The sequence below is a fragment of the Diaphorina citri genome, unplaced genomic scaffold (assembly GCF_000475195.1).
Source record: "Diaphorina citri unplaced genomic scaffold, Diaci psyllid genome assembly version 1.1 scaffold74, whole genome shotgun sequence".
Classification (NCBI taxonomy): domain Eukaryota; kingdom Metazoa; phylum Arthropoda; class Insecta; order Hemiptera; family Psyllidae; genus Diaphorina; species Diaphorina citri.
In genome coordinates, this window is record NW_007377511.1 from 136,274 (window position 1) to 153,528 (window position 17,255).

Genomic DNA, 17,255 nt, shown 5'->3' on the forward strand with positions numbered 1-17,255 from the left:
AAAAAAAAAAAAAAAAACGGTACGGTTAATTTTTTCTAATCTCTATGATTAAATTATCGGGGAGTCATTATCTTTTACATGAGAATCCTCAATTGGGACCGGGAGTAGTTGAAACGATCACTTTCTATGATCTTTTCCTCTAATAAGTATAAGTATGTATATTTTTATTGAAATCGTAAAATACATTAAGTAGGTACATCAATCAACGTCTAGGTATATAAAGAGACAGGATATCCTTTGAAAGACAGAAAAAAATGCATTTTGGAGTTGAAATAATAGAGAGTTGAAATTATGGAAGTCGAAATAACACAATTCACCCTACGCCACTGGTCGAGGTACCAAATTTCCAATTTTTTCCCTGGGAAAGTTCCAAGTGAAAAGTTCTCACGAACCTTTTGGGTGTGGTCGGACTTTTGCCTATCGTATGATTTCGGCTCAACCAATCAGCATCGAGAAAAGCTCCGATCCAAACTGCCTGGGTTTCAGTTGGAAAAATTACGTCGCATTTTCGCTTCGGTCGTCCAAGAGTCAAGATCGCTCGATTTTTTTTCCCTTTTCTTATCGGTTTTAAGAAGTTATTTGATTTAAGACATTTTTTTACTTGGATTTCAATCTTTAACGAACTTGTTTTACTTTATTTTATACAATCGGGTTTTAAGATTTGTAAATCATCATGCCTGCCCTACAGAAGAAGGTAAGAAAGTCCCTAGATTTAAGTCATTTTGCCCTAAAACGTTAGTACCAAGTCTAGAATTTGTATGCTCTAAAATATGTTTAAAATCTTTGAAAAATCAATTTGTATGTTTAAAATCGTTAATCTCACCTAGTTTACAGTTTCTTAGTGAGTCAATTCTGTCCCCAGTAGACGTTTTTCCCTTATCTTTGCTTACACCAGAAGACCAAAAATCCACTTCAAATTGTACCCATCTAGAATTTGATCTGTAGATCTTGGGGATAGATATAAATGTGTCATGTCCATATTGAAGAAAAGACAAGCTCAAATGTATTTTGTTGTACCGTGGCCTTGGTTCGATTCCGAATAGATCACCGATTTTTTTCGCTTGAAATTTCGGAGCCACGTGTCAGGAGAAAATGCATTGGATTTCTAACTGGGGGGACTTTGGTTCGAATCCTAGTAGCGACACAAAAATAATTAAAAGACAGAAGGAGGGCATTTGTAAAATTCATTAATCAAAATCTCACAAGTTGGGGGTTTAAACTGGACTTGTCGACGAAAAATCCCCCGTTGAAAAAAATTCACTATGCTAAAGTGGGCCAGTAAAAAAAAAAAAAATGTTTGTACGTAGGTACTTATAATATGTAGGTAGGTATTCTCCAAAACTCCAAATTTTGATTTCTTTAAAATTTTATCTATACCTACCTTCCTATGTATGTACCTATAACTACCTACCTAGAGAGTTGAAATTATGGAAGTCGAAATAACACAATTCACCCTACGCCACTGGTCGAGGTACCAAATTTCCAATTTTTTCCCTGGGAAAGTTCCAAGTGAAAAGTTCTCACGAACCTTTTGGGTGTGGTCGGACTTTTGCCTATCGTATGATTTCGGCTCAACCAATCAGCATCGAGAAAAGCTCCGATCCAAACTGCCTGGGTTTCAGTTGGAAAAATTACGTCGCATTTTCGCTTCGGTCGTCCAAGAGTCAAGATCGCTCGATTTTTTTTCCCTTTTCTTATCGGTTTTAAGAAGTTATTTGATTTAAGACATTTTTTTACTTGGATTTCAATCTTTAACGAACTTGTTTTACTTTATTTTATACAATCGGGTTTTAAGATTTGTAAATCATCATGCCTGCCCTACAGAAGAAGGTAAGAAAGTCCCTAGATTTAAGTCATTTTGCCCTAAAACGTTAGTACCAAGTCTAGAATTTGTATGCTCTAAAATATGTTTAAAATCTTTGAAAAATCAATTTGTATGTTTAAAATCGTTAATCTCACCTAGTTTACAGTTTCTTAGTGAGTCAATTCTGTCCCCAGTAGACGTTTTTCCCTTATCTTTGCTTACACCAGAAGACCAAAAATCCACTTCAAATTGTACCCATCTAGAATTTGATCTGTAGATCTTGGGGATAGATATAAATGTGTCATGTCCATATTGAAGAAAAGACAAGCTCAAATGTATTTTGTTGTACCGTGGCCTTGGTTCGATTCCGAATGGATCACCGATTTTTTCGCTTGAAATTTCGGAGCCACGTGTTAGGAGAAAATGCATTGGATTTCTAACTGAGAGGACTTTGGTTTGAATCCTAGTAGCGACACAAAAATAATTAAAAGACAGAAGGAGGGCATTTGTAAAATTCATTAATCAAAATCTCACAAGTTGGGGCTGTTGGGGGTTTATACTGGACTTGTCGACGAAAAATCCCCCGTTGAAAAAAATTCACTATGCTAAAGTGGGCCAGTAAAAAAAAAAAGTTTGTACGTAGGTACTTATAGGTAGGTAAGTAGCTAAGTAGGTATTCTCCAAAACTCCAAATTTTGATTTCTTTAAAATTTTATCTATACCTACCTTCCTATGTATGTACCTATAACTACCTACCTACTCTGTCCTTCTTGAAGCGCAAATTTATCAAAAACCCTTTTGCTTCTCGTGTGCTTGATTTCACCTCTTGGGTGGCTACCTAGTTTACTGTCCCTCTAGTTTTCCTTAAAATATGTAGTAGTGAAGTACTTAGTACAGTGGCCAGCCTAGTTAGCTTGGAGGGTAGCGCGTCTGCCTTTGTAAGCGCTAGATCGCGGGTTCGATTCCCGTCTGGGGCGAACTTTATCCTAAACAGATAGGGTTCGTTCTCGGAACGGCTGGCATTCTTCTATCCTGTATTTCTTCTCTCTTCGCTGTAGGGACAATAAAATTTCTGCTATTATACATAGTCCCCCTATCAAACCAAATGGAAGTAGGTACCTACAGAAATTTTACAGTTTTACATCCATATGCACTTCCATGAGATTTTTTCGACCATCATTTGATCATAGTATAGTTATACGCCCATTAGGAATAGGAACTCGCTTTTTCGTAAATTTACTTGCATGCTGAACAGAGCATTTTATAATTAGAATGGACCTCATGTATTTTCTGGCCAGCTTGTAGTGAAAGGTTGGCCAAAGCTTTCTGGTGGTCTACAGTCACCCCCTCTTCCCCCCCCCCCCCCCATTTGTGAAAGGAATGGTGTTGTTGGGCCAGTTCTGGGAAAGGGGTTTACAGCAAGTGATTTTATGCAATACTGTCGGAAATATTGGGTAGAAAATTGTTTAGTGTTTAGCCTTAGCCGACAGTATAAAAATCAAAGCTACATTAAAAAAAAAAAAAAAAATGCAGCATGAACGACCGGATGACAGTAGTGTTAAAGCGCCTGAAAGAGGAAAAAATAAAGGCAGAGTTGGGGAAAAAAATTGTTTTTGGAAAATTTACATTCTTTTTTTTTCGATGGACGGGAACTTGGCCATTTTGGTCATTCTCCCAAAATGACATGCTAATTCCTAATAACGTTGAGCGATCTTGTGTCTTGAGTTTGATAAAATTTGGGGTACATTTTGGCCATTTGAAGAGGGCTTATTCTCATCAATTTTTTACTTTCCTTATCCATAGGAAGGAAAGTAATGTTTTGTAGTCTATTTCAGTTTGGAGCTGAGTGGTTGCTAACCACTCATAGGTAATTTGGTTACCTAAGTAGAGATTATTTATAGAACATTCTAGGTAAATATTGTTAAATTATTATTATTCGTGCATTCGTGCTGGATTTTAAATTGTGATGAGGATTTTCTTTTTAGATTTAGGCTGGGGACCTCAGTCATTTGAGTCTACTTAAAATATTTAACTCTTGTATAGGTATCTGATTGGTGGACCATTTTCCTCACTCGACCGATCAGATATGACATTTGGTACAATTACATATACCTACCTATCCGTTTAAATGTTTATCAATGTACAAAATTATAATGAAATTTTAAGTAATCAAACTTGACTGACGTTCTCTAGCCTCAAGGTGTGTCCACACTTCAGCTAGTCCAGTGTTTCCCAACCTGGGCGATATCGCCCCCTTGGGGGCGATGGAGATTTTCATGGGGGCGATGAAGCCTTAGGGGGCGATATGGGGGGCGATCAATAAAAGGAGCGATAAAGGGGGCGATGGCTATCTAGGGGCAAACATGTAAGTAAGTACCTACCTACACCTACTTAGTTATTTTAGTCTTAAAAAATAAATCCGAAGAGGAGAGAGAGAAAAATATTGCACGTGCGTCCGAGTTTTGCCGAGCAATCCCGAGATCCTGGTTTCATTCAGCTCTGCTCCTGACGCGTGCGGTAATGCGGTTTAGTTTTTATCTTTCTAATCACAGAAGTTGAGTGTTGACAGTGAAAAAATAATTATTGTGTAAAAACTTCCATTTTGGCAACTTGAAAACAAAGCTGAGAAATAGGCTGAACATTGTTGAGAGGGGAGACTTGTGACTGACATAACCAGCCTCTGTAAAGCTCACCAGGCCCAAGGGAGCCATTAAACATGAAGCTCAAAAGTAAAAAAAAAAACATGATCAATTTTAACCCAACCAAAAAAGAAAACTTCAACATACTGTTATACGATCGTACAAAATAGGTACCGATATCGTAACCAATGAGGTTTATCCCAACCAAAAAACAAAACTTCAACATACTATTATACGATCGTACAAAATAGGTACCGATATCGTAACCAATGAGGTTTATCCGAGGTGCGATTATTGCTAGTTGAAACTAATACATTCTCGAGCTAAACGGTTAGTAGGTTACCTAACCCGATCACAAAAGACCTGAATTTTGTTTTAAACATTTTTTACCTTCTTCAAACCATAAACAAATTTTAACCATAATCATATCTAATAAAGAACCGATTTTCAACCATAAAACACTACAAAATTAATTAACCATGGTCTCTTTCTCATCCCACCTATTTGCATCTAACACCACCACCATCCCACCTTCCTCATTTCAGGAGCAGGAGAAAATCATCAACGAAATTTTGGACACGCCTCTCTCGGAGCGGTCCATCTCAGAGCTGTTCAACCTGGGGACAGACGTGGCCCGTGGCGGTTTCCATGCCCCCGACACTCCCGACTCTAGAACAAATTTTAACCATAATCATATCTAATAAAGAACCGATTTTCAACCATAAAACACTACAAAATTAATAAACCATGGTCTCTTTCTCATCCCACCTGTTTGCATCTAACACCACCTCCATCCCACCTTCCTCATTTCAGGAGCAGGAGAAAATCATCAACGAAATTTTGGACACGCCCCTCTCGGAGCGGTCCATCTCAGAGCTGTTCAACCTGGGGACAGACGTGGCCCGTGGCGGTTTCCATGCCCCCGACACTCCCGACTCTATAGGGACCCCGGGAAGGCGGACCCGGTTGGAATCAGGCCTGGACGAGAACAACAACGTGATGGGGCCTGTGGGATCGCCCCGGGGTCGGACCGCCCCTGGTAATGTCAACGGGACCAGACTACAGAGACTCAACCCGGTGAGTAATTTCATATCTTATTTCTTTGGTCTTCTTGGTACTACTTCAGAAGTCACGTCAATGGAAAATTTGCTACAAAAAGGAGCTGTTGCAAATGAGCAGTGGCTGCCAGTGTTATAGGGTTGGGTTAAACGCAAAAAGCTCCTTTCACAATTTGAGCAGTGAAAAGTAGTGTTACTTTGGGGTTAGGTTAAACGCAAAAAGGAGCTTACTTTTTCATTTGTCGTTGCTTCTGAATAATACCGTAGATCTCAAGTGTATAGGGACTATTAAAAACGCGAAATCCATCCAATCATTCACACGCTGACACACAGATCGCTTTTCAGAACCCCTAAAAACTTGGAATTTCGTAGGAACATTTCCGATTTCGAGTTAGGTAGATGGGGGGTGTGATCAGTTTCCGTGGCGAACCTACTAGTTAATATGAAGCTTTGAGTCGATTTTTACTTTATATACCCAACTCCTCTCGCCCTATTTTCTCTCTTTCTCCCTTTAGTCAGGTCCTTCCCTTGTCCTCTCTTCTCTTTGATTCTTCCATTTAAACTATCTCCCTCTCTTTCTCGCTCTTATTTCTACCTAATCTTTCTCATCTTCTTTTCTCTCTCCCTCTTTCTCTTTTTTCCCTTTTAGTCTCTCCCCCTCCTTCCCTTTCTCAGCCTTCCTCCTTCCCCCCTCTCTCTCTCTCTCTCTCTCTCTCACCCTGTCTTAACCCCTTCGCTCCTTCACTCCACTTCTTGCTCCTTTTCTAGAGGTTGAGTTTAAATATTTATATTTCCCTAACACTTGTAAGTTAACCCCTTCCTTCCTTCTTCTTCTTCTTCTTCTTCTTCTTCTTCTTCTTCTCCTCCTCCTCCTCCTCCTTCCTCCTCTTCTTGCTCTTCCTCTTCCTCCGCTTCTTGCTCTTCCTCCTTCCTCCTCCTCCTTCCTCCTCTTCTTTCTCCTCCTCCTCCTTCCTCCTCTTCTTTCTCTTCCTCCTCCTCCTCCTCCTCCTCTTCCTATCTACGATACAGTTTTCTGTTTCCAAGTATTTTGTGAGACTTTGGAGGCAAAACTGGAGCTGAAGTACTTTGCTCATTAGGCTCCCCACACACGGGGCACAGTTGTAGCGTACAATGTACAATTTAGTTCGGTCGCGAGTTCGATTACCGCCCGGGGGCGGATTTTATCGTAAACAGATGGTTCGTTCTTGGAACGGCTAGCCGTTCTTGGTCCTCCTCTCTTCGCTTTCGTTACGATATGATCTTAGCATTTAGGCACCATTTCCCCCTATCAAACTAAACCTCTTCAAAAAACGCACACACAAATGTTAGGTACGCAAGTTTTATCGAACTGTTCTCTGGCTATTAAGGTACCTACATATTACGACATCGACCAATCAAAAAATGCAAAAGGCATATTTTTTCTAGGGGTTTAGCACCATTGTAGCGAGGGAAATCCAGGGGTTTAGCACCATTGTAGCGAGGGAAATCCAAAAATAGAAACCGTGGCTTTTGGTTAGCCGACATTTTTGGTTTAGATTTTTTACTACATTTAGGAGGAAAAAAGCCCAAGGGGGGTGTGAGGCCCCTTTGGGCCCTCTCTCTACGGCCTGATGCTGTATAGTCACATACATAAGTACTTAACTACCTAGACTAGACTACATACCTCTATAGTATACTATCTATTTATCTAACTTTATCTACTGCCTTCCATAGTAAAATAGTCATACAATGTACATACATAGCTTTCTGCCATAGTATAGACCCCATTATCGTTATTCGCAGTGGCAGTTTAGACCGCCTCCCATGTCTTCCAACATTTTACCATTACTGTTAAGTTTTATATTATTACTATTACTGTATACTCTGTTTTAGAATATTATTACTATTAAGTTTTATTCGACCTTACATTATTCTGTCTGATCTCTTCGACTTGTACACTTGTTATTGTGCATGTGTTTCTGTTTTCTTCAATCCTTTCCGACAATTGTCTGTCTGGTTTTCTCTTTCCCCTACATTTCCTTCTGTTTTCTTCAATCCTTCTTCTCAATTGTCTTTCTGATTTCCTCTTTTCTCTCTATTGTTTCTTTCCGTCTTTTTTGGTCAGTTGAATTCTTTCTCTATCCCTTTTATTTTCTGCATGTTTTTCCTTTTCTCTTTTCTTTCTCGCTCTCTTTCTCTCTCTCTCTCTCTCTCTCTCTCTCTGCCTCTCTCCCTCTTTCCATCTCTCTCTCTCTCTTTTCTCCGTTAGATATGTGAGGATACGAAGGAAGTTACAAAGTATGCCATTTGGCAACAACGAGAAAAAATAAAGGAAGAAAAAGACAGAGGAAGAGAGAGACAGATAGAGAGGGAGAGAGAGAGAGTGAGTGAGAAGGGAGAGTGGAAGGGGGGTAAAGAAGACAGAGAGAGATGGTAAAGAAAAAGAAAGACAGAACAGAGGAGAGAGAAAGAGAGACAGAGACAGAAGACATAGACAAAGAGAGAGGAGAAAAGAAGAAAGAAGAGAGAAGGCAAAATAGAGGACAGACTACAGTGAGAGGGAGGGAGGGGGAGGGGGAGGAGGGGTACATAAAGAAGGTACCCGCAATAGAGGGGTTAGGTTAGGCTGGGGGCAACTTAGAACATGAAGGGTAAGTTAGACTCGAGAGGAGGGGGTTACTTGGAACAGAGAGGGTAAATGAGGCGAGAGAGGGGGATTACTTGGAACAGGGAGGGTGAATGAGACATGAGAGGAGGGGGTTATTTGGAACAGGGAGAGTAAGTGAGACTAGATGAGAGAGGGTAGGTGGGGTCAACTTAGAACATGAAGGGTAAGTGAGGCGAGAGGGGGGGGGGGGGGGGGGGGGATTACTTGGAACAGGGAGGGTAAATGAGACATGAGAGGAGGGGGTTATTTGGAACAGGGAGGGTAAGTGAGACTAGATGAGAGAGGGTAGGTGGGGTCAACTTAGAACATGAAGGGTAAGTGAGGCGAGAGAGGGGGATTACTTGGGTTTTAGGGTAGAGCGGGGTAGCGCAATGGCGTACTCCCTAACACGCAGTCATAAGCTCACACTGTAGGAAAAAAAAAGTCGGGCGTGAATAGCACACGACTTTCTATTACCTACACGAACTTTTTTTAAAAAAACATACTTGTTTAATTTCTTCATATTTATTTTTATATGTAGGTAAATATAAACTACATACCTCCATAAACTCTTACTAAGTTCGTAGATTCGTAGAAGCTTAACCCATCCTTTAGGGCTGTTTGCCCCTAATACACCTAACCCTCAGATTGGGCTTTTGTGTATAGAGTTTAGCTCAGTGTTTCCCAACCTTAGCGATATCGCCCCCTTGGGGGCGATGGAGATTTTCATGGGGGCGATGAAGCCTTAGGGGGCGATATGGGGGGCGATCAATAAAAGGAGCGATAAAGGGGGCGATGACTATCTAGGGGCAAAAATTAAGTAGGTACCTACTTAGTTATTTTAGTCTTAAAAAATAAATCCGAAGAGGAGAGAGAGAAAAATATTGCACGTGCGTCCGAGTTTTGCCGAGCAATCCCGAGATCCTGGTTTCATTCAGCTCTGCTCCTGACGCGTGCGGTAATGCGGTTTAGTTTTTATCTTTCTAATCACAGAAGTTGAGTGTTGACAGTGAAAAAATAATTATTGTAAAAACTTCAATTTTGGCAACTTGAAAACGAAGCTGAGAAATAGGCTGAACATTGTTGAGAGGAGAGATTTGCGACTGACATAACCAGCCTCTGTAAAGCTCACCAGGCCCAAGGGAGCCATTAACCATGAAGCTCAAAAGTAAAAAAAAAAACCATGATCAGATATGTTTAAAACAAATAAAGAAATAAAACATTGTCTGTCTTTTTTGCGTGTGATCGCCCTGTGATCCCCCCCCACCAACATAAATATGTTGGGGGGAGGGGGGGGGGGGGGCGATCAACAGTTCCGATAATCTGTACAAATTCTGAAAGGGGGCGATCGTAGAGAAAAGGTTGGGAACACTGGTTTAGCTGACTTCCCAAGTTACTTTAGTAACTAAAGTAGTTACTTGTTTGTATTTAGTAAAGGTAGTAGTAACTTTATGCAAGCGCGCTAGCGGAGGAGCAGAAAGAACTGCGCAGAAACGTATGCGCACAAACACATTAATGCGTTGCCTGCGAGGGAGCTTTGCTCGGGACATTTGATGTGACGTCATCGCCTACGGGAGCGTATGCCGTGACGTCAAAGTTCACGATTTACCGGCATTTTTTTAATTGATTTATCTCGGGATCTAGAAGTCGTAGAAGAAAAAGAAAAATTCCGTTGGTCCTCGTTTTTCCTGCTCTATGACTTTGAAGCATCACCCAAGTAAGCGCAAAACTGATCTATTTTCTCAGTTTGACGAAGTTTACTTCGAAATGTTCAATAGGTTCTGGGTCCGATTGAACATTGAGATCTCTGTTTTTGTAGGTCAAATCACTACCCCAAGAACAATATTATACAACCAAAAATGTTGTTGGGGTAGTATGTATGTATGTTAGGGTAGTATGTATGTATGTTAGGGTTAGGGTAGTATGTCTATGTAGTACATAGTAGGTTACATTGGATAGGTTGACCCCAAGTTAGACCCCGTTCCCACTTCTTGTGAGTTTCATCCGATTTTTTCCGAATGTCTTGTAGGCAATGTAATTTAAATGAGTGTTTCCACTACACACGACACGATTTTTCTTCGCACGACACAAAATGCCCTGTAGGCAATGTAATTTGAATGAGAGTGTTCCCACGACACGATTTTTCTCCGACCAAGTAGAAACGGGGTCTTATCCGCTCCCCAAACGAAGGGTAACGCAAAGTAAAACCTAGAAAGGCTATTTGCAGCTCGGGAGGGAACGGTACATATTATGTTTTGTGCATTTCTGACTCCAAATGCCGTCGACGCGGTGTTCCTTCTGCTTGGCAAGCTGACAATGGGGGCGAAAAAGTTCGAAAAAACTACGCGAAATCCAAGAAAATCCTGAAAACACGTTTTTTTTTCTCTCGAAATTAGCACGACGTGCCTCGTGTAAATTCTCCGCGCCGCTCGTTCAGGCTAAAACCTCTGCAGATATGTGTTTTTGGCATTAAGAAAACAGCGCGCACCAATTTTAATATAATAAAATTAGAATAATAAGTAAATACATAAGTATAATAACTTGGAAAGCAAAACAGAGGGACCCTTACGAACGTGTTTCGAATTTTAAAAGTTGTTTTATTTCTCGATTTTAATTGTGGTTTTTTTATTTTAAATGGTAGTTTTATTAGAAAATAAATTAATTAAAATAATTACGCTTGATTTTAAATATTAGTTAATTTTTAAATACGTATAATAAATTTGAAAAATATCATTAGCTTTAATTATTTTTGATTTTAAACTTTAATTTTTTAATTCGTGTTCGATTTTAAGAGCGATTTGTGAAACGGTAGTCTTTCGCGCATTTCTTGCACTTTTTTAATTCACTTTACTTATTTTACGGTTTTGACTGACGTCTCTTGGTGCTATTTGATTTCGGCAGATTTGTTTTGATCCGGTTCAGTTGTGGTAGTGTCGTGGTTGGGGTTACGCGGGTTCTGTTTTCGCCTGGAATATTGTGATCGGATTTTGAAAAGGTGCGTTATTAAAATATTTGATTAATACCAACACCAAGGGTTTTTGTTTTTGTTTTTTTTTTCCCCAAACTGGAAAAGCGTTCCGAAGTCCTAATCTCACCTAAAATTTAATGAGCAAATATTGTCTGTTAAAAAAGAGGACAGGAAAGAAGAATGCTAATCGTTCCATGAACGAACCTTATCCGCTTTAAAATATTTGATTAATACCAAGGGTTTTTGTTTTTGTTTTTTTTTTTTTCCCCAAACTGGAAAAGCGTTCCGAAGTCCTAATCTGACCTAAAATTTAATGAGCAAATATTGTCTGTTAAAAAAGAGGACAGGAAAGAAGAATGCTAATCGTTCCATGAACGAACCTTATCCGCTTAGGATGAAATCCGTGGGGAAATCTGTATGAAGACAGCCATCAGCAATTTCCCAAACCGTTTGTCTCCGTCTCATTCAATCCCAGAACTTAAAACTCATTTTGGCCACCTGATTATTTCACCATTTCCAAGCCAGACTCCACAAGCTTTCATCTCAGCACTCTCAACCCGCGGTCGATCAGTCTTCATTTATTTCTCGCGTCGGTTTTTACAAAGTAAACAGTTTTCATTTCGGGAAGAATTTCCAAATTTTCATTTTACGACCTCTTCTTTTTCGCGAATCGGCATTTTTCACCTCGTCCTTTCCTTTTTTCTTTTACACCAGTTTTTGTCGGTCGATTTTTGTCGCGTTTTTCATTTTTTCTGGTCTACTTTTCAACGAATTTTAGGTCCCTTTTTTCCCCGGTCGATTTATTAAAGAATTTTAGGTCTTTTTTTCCAGTCTACTTTTTTTGTCGGTCGATTTTTGTCGCGTTTTTCATTTTTCCTGGTCTACTTTTCAACGAATTTTAGGTCCCTTTTTTCCCCGGTCGATTTATTAAAGAATTTTAGGTCTTTTTTTCCAGTCTACTTTTCATTTTCAACGAATTGTTCGTTCTTTATCGCGTTTTTTGTTTATCGTCCGTCGCTTGAATTTTCAACCATTTGTCGTTTTCTCGTTTGTTTTATTCTGATCGCCGTGTTTTCATTTCTTTTATTCGAATTTCTCGTTTTTTCATATCTGTTCTCGGCCCTGACGTCTTCTTGTAAGTTTGGGGATTTTAATTATTATTAAGAGGTTGGATTGGATGGAAAGACTTGTTACTGCCAAGGTCTTATAGTCCCGAAAGCGACGAGAAAAAGGAAGACAGGATAGAAGAAAGCCAGCCGTTCTGTAAACGAATCTAATCTTTTTAGGATAAAATCCACCCCGGCGAGAATCGAACCCGCGACCTAGCGCTTAAAAGGCAGACGATCTTTTTTAAGTAGGGAACTACGGAGATATAGGAACTTACTTGCGGAAATTTTGTGAGGAACTTGGTCGATTAAACTTTTTGGGTCTGATTTCAAATAGGTATGTAACAGTTAGATGCCAAGGAATGAATTATTATAAAATTGGTGACAAAATAGTGGATGTATCAGTTGCACCAAATAAAGAAATTTGTATGAACGCCTGAAAATTTCATACGTATGCAATGTGCAACACTTAATATTACAATACAACTCAGCCTATACCTAATTACCTACAACTCAAAAGGAACTTTTAGCAGAGCTGAAAAAATGTTGGTAAAATCCACTAGAAGCTTTTTGCCTTTTCCTATTCAAATAGGGTCCAGGGTCTACGTTTTTTATCAGTCCCTTCCAGGCAGCCCTATTGTGTACCTCAGGCCCCTGATAAATTGTTCTCTCACCCAGGTCTTGGTTCACACAATCTTTCCACCTTTTCTTCGGCCTACCTCGCCCTTTTCTCCCCCTCACTTCCATTCTCTCAACCTTTTTCCCAATGTAGCTCTCATCTCTTCTTTCAACATGACCGTACCATCCATATCATTGCAGTCTCCATTCCTGGATAGTCAAAAGAAGCTTTCTTCCCGGTCGATTTATTAAAGAATTTTAGGTCTTTTTTTCCAGTCTACTTTTCATTTTCAACGAATTGTTCGTTCTTTATCGCGTTTTTTGTTTATCGTCCGTCGCTTGAATTTTCAACCATTTGTCGTTTTTTCGTTTGTTTTATTCTGATCGCCGTGTTTTCATTTCTTTTATTCGAATTTCTCGTTTTTTCATATCTGTTCTCGGCCTTGACGTCTTCTTGTAAGTTTGGGGATTTTAATTATTATTAAGAGGTTGGATTGGATGGAAAGACTTGTTACTGCTAAGGTCTTATAGTCCCGAAAGCGACGAGAAAAAGGAAGACAGGATAGAAGAAAGCCAGCCGTTCTGTAAACGAATCTAATCTTTTTAGCATAAAATCCACCCCGGCGAGAATCGAACCCGCGACCTAGCGCAAACGATCTTTTTTAGGTAGGGAACTACGGAGATATAGGAACTTGCGGAAATTTTGTGAGGAGCTTGGTCGATTAAACTTGGTGACAAAATAGTGGATGTATCAGTTGCACCAAATAAAGAAATTTGTATGAACGCCTGAAAATTTCATACGTATGCAATGTGCAACACTTAATATTACAATACAACTCAGCCTATACCTACAACTCAAAAGGAACTTTTAGCAGAGCTGAAAAAATATTGGTAAAATCCACTCGAAGCTTTTTGCCTTTTCCTATTCAAATAGGGTCCAGGGTCTACGTTTTTTTTAGTCCCTTCCAGGCAGCCCTATTGTGTACCTCAGGCCCCTGATACATTGTTCTCTCACCCAGGTCTTAATTCACACAATCCTTCCACCTTTTCTTCGGTCTCCCTCGCCCTTTTCTCCCCTTCACTTCCATTCTCTCAACTCTTTTCCCTATGTAGCTCTCATCTCTTCTTTCAACATGACCGTACCATCCATATCATTGCAGTCTCCATTCCTGGATAGTCAAAAGAAGCTTTCTTCTTCTTCTTCTTTTTACTTTCCTTAAGGCGGCCACTCACTATCCGGTACAACGGATCCGGTGACCGGATCGTGTGTGAGCATCGCAACTAATCCGGTAACCAGCCGCCTTTACCCTAAGCCTCTTTGTAATAGATTAATTTGTTTATTTCAACGATGTTTTCTTCTTTACCTAGGTGTAAACACATTTTCTGACTGCATATTTCCTCCGTTTCTCCCCCCCAGGGTCTGACCTTGAATACGCTCAACGGATTCTCATCTCGCGAGGACATCACCACCAGCAGCGCAACTTCGAGTCCTTGGTTCGATTCTCCTCTCCTGACACCCATGACGCCACAAATCGTACGGTCCCCGTTTGAGAGCAACTCGTACGCGATACATGGCTCCTCGCACTCTCCTCCGTTTGGGTGAGTAAACGATTTTTTTTTGTGAAAAAGCGATGTGCTAGTTGGAGCTCGATTTTTTCTGCAAAAGATGTTAGAGTAATCTCTAAATAATTTTATTTTAATTTAACATAAAAACGTGCTGCTCACAATATCGAGTATGTTTTTTTTTTTTTTTTTTTTTTTTTTTTTGGCTTTTTTTGTTTTTTTTTAAAATAAAAACAGAGATAAGTAGGACTGGTTCCTTTCGCCTTAGTGCTGTCCAATAGTTGCGCTTACTTGGATGATGTTTCAAAGTCAAAAAGCTGGGAAAATGAGGGATTCCGGAACTTTTCTTTTTCTTCCACGACGACTAAGATCCCGAGCTAAATCGATTTTAAAATACCGGTAAATCTTGAACTCTGACGTCACGGCATACGCTTCCGTACGCGATGACGTCACATCAAATGTTCCGAGCAAAGCTCCCCTAAATCGATTTAAAAATACCGGTAAATCTTGAACTCTGACGTCACGGCATACGCTTCCGTACGCGATGACGTCACATCAAATGTTCCGAGCAAAGCTCCCTCGCAGGCAACACATTAATCAGTTTGTGCGCATGCATTTCTGCGCAATTCATATTTGTGCGCATACGTTTCTGCGCATCTCCTGAAGTCTGACGGAAAATAAAAATTGAATTTTCGACCTTTTACAGTTGTTTTTTTTTTTTTCGGAGTTTTGACCTCAGATTTGGATTTTTCGACCTCAGATTTGGATTTTTCACAACTTTTTTCATAGAAATCGACCTTTTAATCATAAATTTTACCCAAATGCAACTGCTTCATTATGTGCCTACCTAGGAGCGGAAAACAGAACGATTGAATCTACAATGTCTGTACTGTTGGTTTTAAAAAGTGGGTACTTTGGTACCTGCCTAGTTTGCGATATTGAGAGATATAAGAACCGGTTGATAATTTTGATTGGTCCGATTTCAAGTGATCAAAATTTGGCATTTGGTACACATCTAATAAAACAAAACCTATTGTTTTTTTTGTCTTTTTTTACGTTTATTATTACATTTTAATTCTCAACATTTCCCCGTGCCTCTTTGTTTCCAGTTCCCACTCGATGGAGAGTTGCTCGCCCCCCTATCTCACGGACGAGGGCGACTACTCCCCCTATTATATTTGTTGTCAACTAAATGTTGCAATGACTTTTTTAGAATTATTTAGGAACCAATGAATCCGTCTACTTGGCTTTACAATGGTAAAAAGTACATTTAAGTTAAGGAGCATTTGAGCTTGTTATGGCTATCTAGGACTAGGATTACACTGGGATCATTGAGTTTAGGTTTTCAAGTTGAACTACTTTATTGAATCAAATAAAACCATTTTTGTTAGCTCTTTTGATCAAAATTCAATCAATCAAAAGTTTGCCTTAATTCCCAGAGAGATCTCAGCCCTAGAGAGGACAATGTGATTATCAGCTGATGAAGTCTTCCAGTCAAGATAGGTTTTCAACATGACTTCAATGACCTTCAAGTTTTACAGCCCCAAGTTATAATAAAGTTGAAATGGGAGGTTATGGGATCCTAAAGTTAGAGGAAAATAAGATTATAGGTAGAAAGTAATGAATAGCACAATACTTACAGCTGATCTGGCAGCAGGGGAAGCAGCAAATTTGGCTAGGGAGTACATTTTGGTTTGTTGTTTAAGGGCTACTTAATTCCGGAATTATTGTGAATAGAATAGAAGTGGAATTCTGTCTGGCTGGGGGACGTTAAACAGGGAGTAGACCAGCCTGAATTTCCCTTAAAAGAAATAGTAAAGGTTGAGTGCGAAGGGCATACACTCGGAAAATTTTGTTCAGCCAAAATCAGTTGGCCTCAAAGGGATCACTCTAGTTAGGGCTCATTGAGAGGCTGACGACAAACGCCGACCCTGTCTGAACATGGGAAAAGGCGAAGAAGAAGAAGAAGAAGAAGAAGAAGAAGAAGAGGAGGAGAGAGAAGTTTATTGATTTCATTGTGCTCGGTTTACGCTACATTTGACTCTCTCAAATCACCGTTGCTTTTACGGATGGGTATAGGGACCATTTAGGTATATGCAGTTTTTATGTTCTTTTCGATATGTTGTATTATCAATATATTGAAACTTAAAAATCAATGATCAAAATTAATTAATCCCTTTGCTTTCTTCTTTCAGACTCGCAGATCCCTCAGAAGACCTGGGAGGGCGTGCTACCCCTGCGCACCCAATTCTCAGATGAGATCCTCTCGAACAAGATCTTCATTGGGGGCGTCCCGTGGGATACTCCCGAGTATCTCCTACTTACCGTGTTCTCCCAGTTTGGTCCTGTCAAGGTAGAGTGGCCCCAAGGTACACCGGAGTCCCCCACTGCTCCGAAAGGTGAGACGAAAAGACTTGGCTGCTGAATAATTACCGAAATCCAATTTGACATTGACCTCCTTGACCTAATTCACAATATATTTAAATCAATCAAAATAATGTATCGTACCTATTTTTTTTCTCCACAAAACCATGTATAGGGCAATTCTTCAGAAGCCACCACAGTGAAAGAGAAAGTTCCTTTTTGTGTTTAACCTAACCCGCCTAGAATAACACTGGTCACTGCTCATTTGAGACGGCTCCTTTTTGTAGCAATTTCCCTTGACGTGATTTCTGAACTAGTACTCATATTGGGCCAATGGGCCACGGAGGGCAACCTCTGTGGCCGAGTGGGTATCACACCAGGCTTTGCACAACGGAGGTCCCGGGTTCAGTTCTCGGCGGGGTCGAAATTTTTTCGGCTCTGTGCTTGGAGTTCGGGGTGTACTCAGCCTCGTGAAGACAATTGAGTAGCTACTTAAATCGAGTAGCGAC

At 40.0% G+C, this 17,255-nt stretch overlaps 1 protein-coding gene across 1 annotated transcript in view; it reads left to right on the forward strand.

Annotated features, from left to right (window-relative positions):
• The first annotated feature begins 5,190 nt into the window (after positions 1–5,190).
• The window catches only part of LOC103521355 (cytoplasmic polyadenylation element-binding protein 1-like), a 19,250-nt gene continuing 7,185 nt past the window's right edge, over positions 5,191–17,255 (forward strand). The window contains exons 1-5 of the mRNA XM_026832085.1: positions 5,191–5,520; positions 14,237–14,418; positions 15,492–15,565; positions 16,578–16,781; positions 17,064–17,110. Of these exons, the coding sequence (XP_026687886.1) occupies positions 5,191–5,520; positions 14,237–14,418; positions 15,492–15,565; positions 16,578–16,781; positions 17,064–17,110 (837 nt within the window). The remainder of the gene's footprint in view (positions 5,521–14,236; positions 14,419–15,491; positions 15,566–16,577; positions 16,782–17,063; positions 17,111–17,255) is intronic.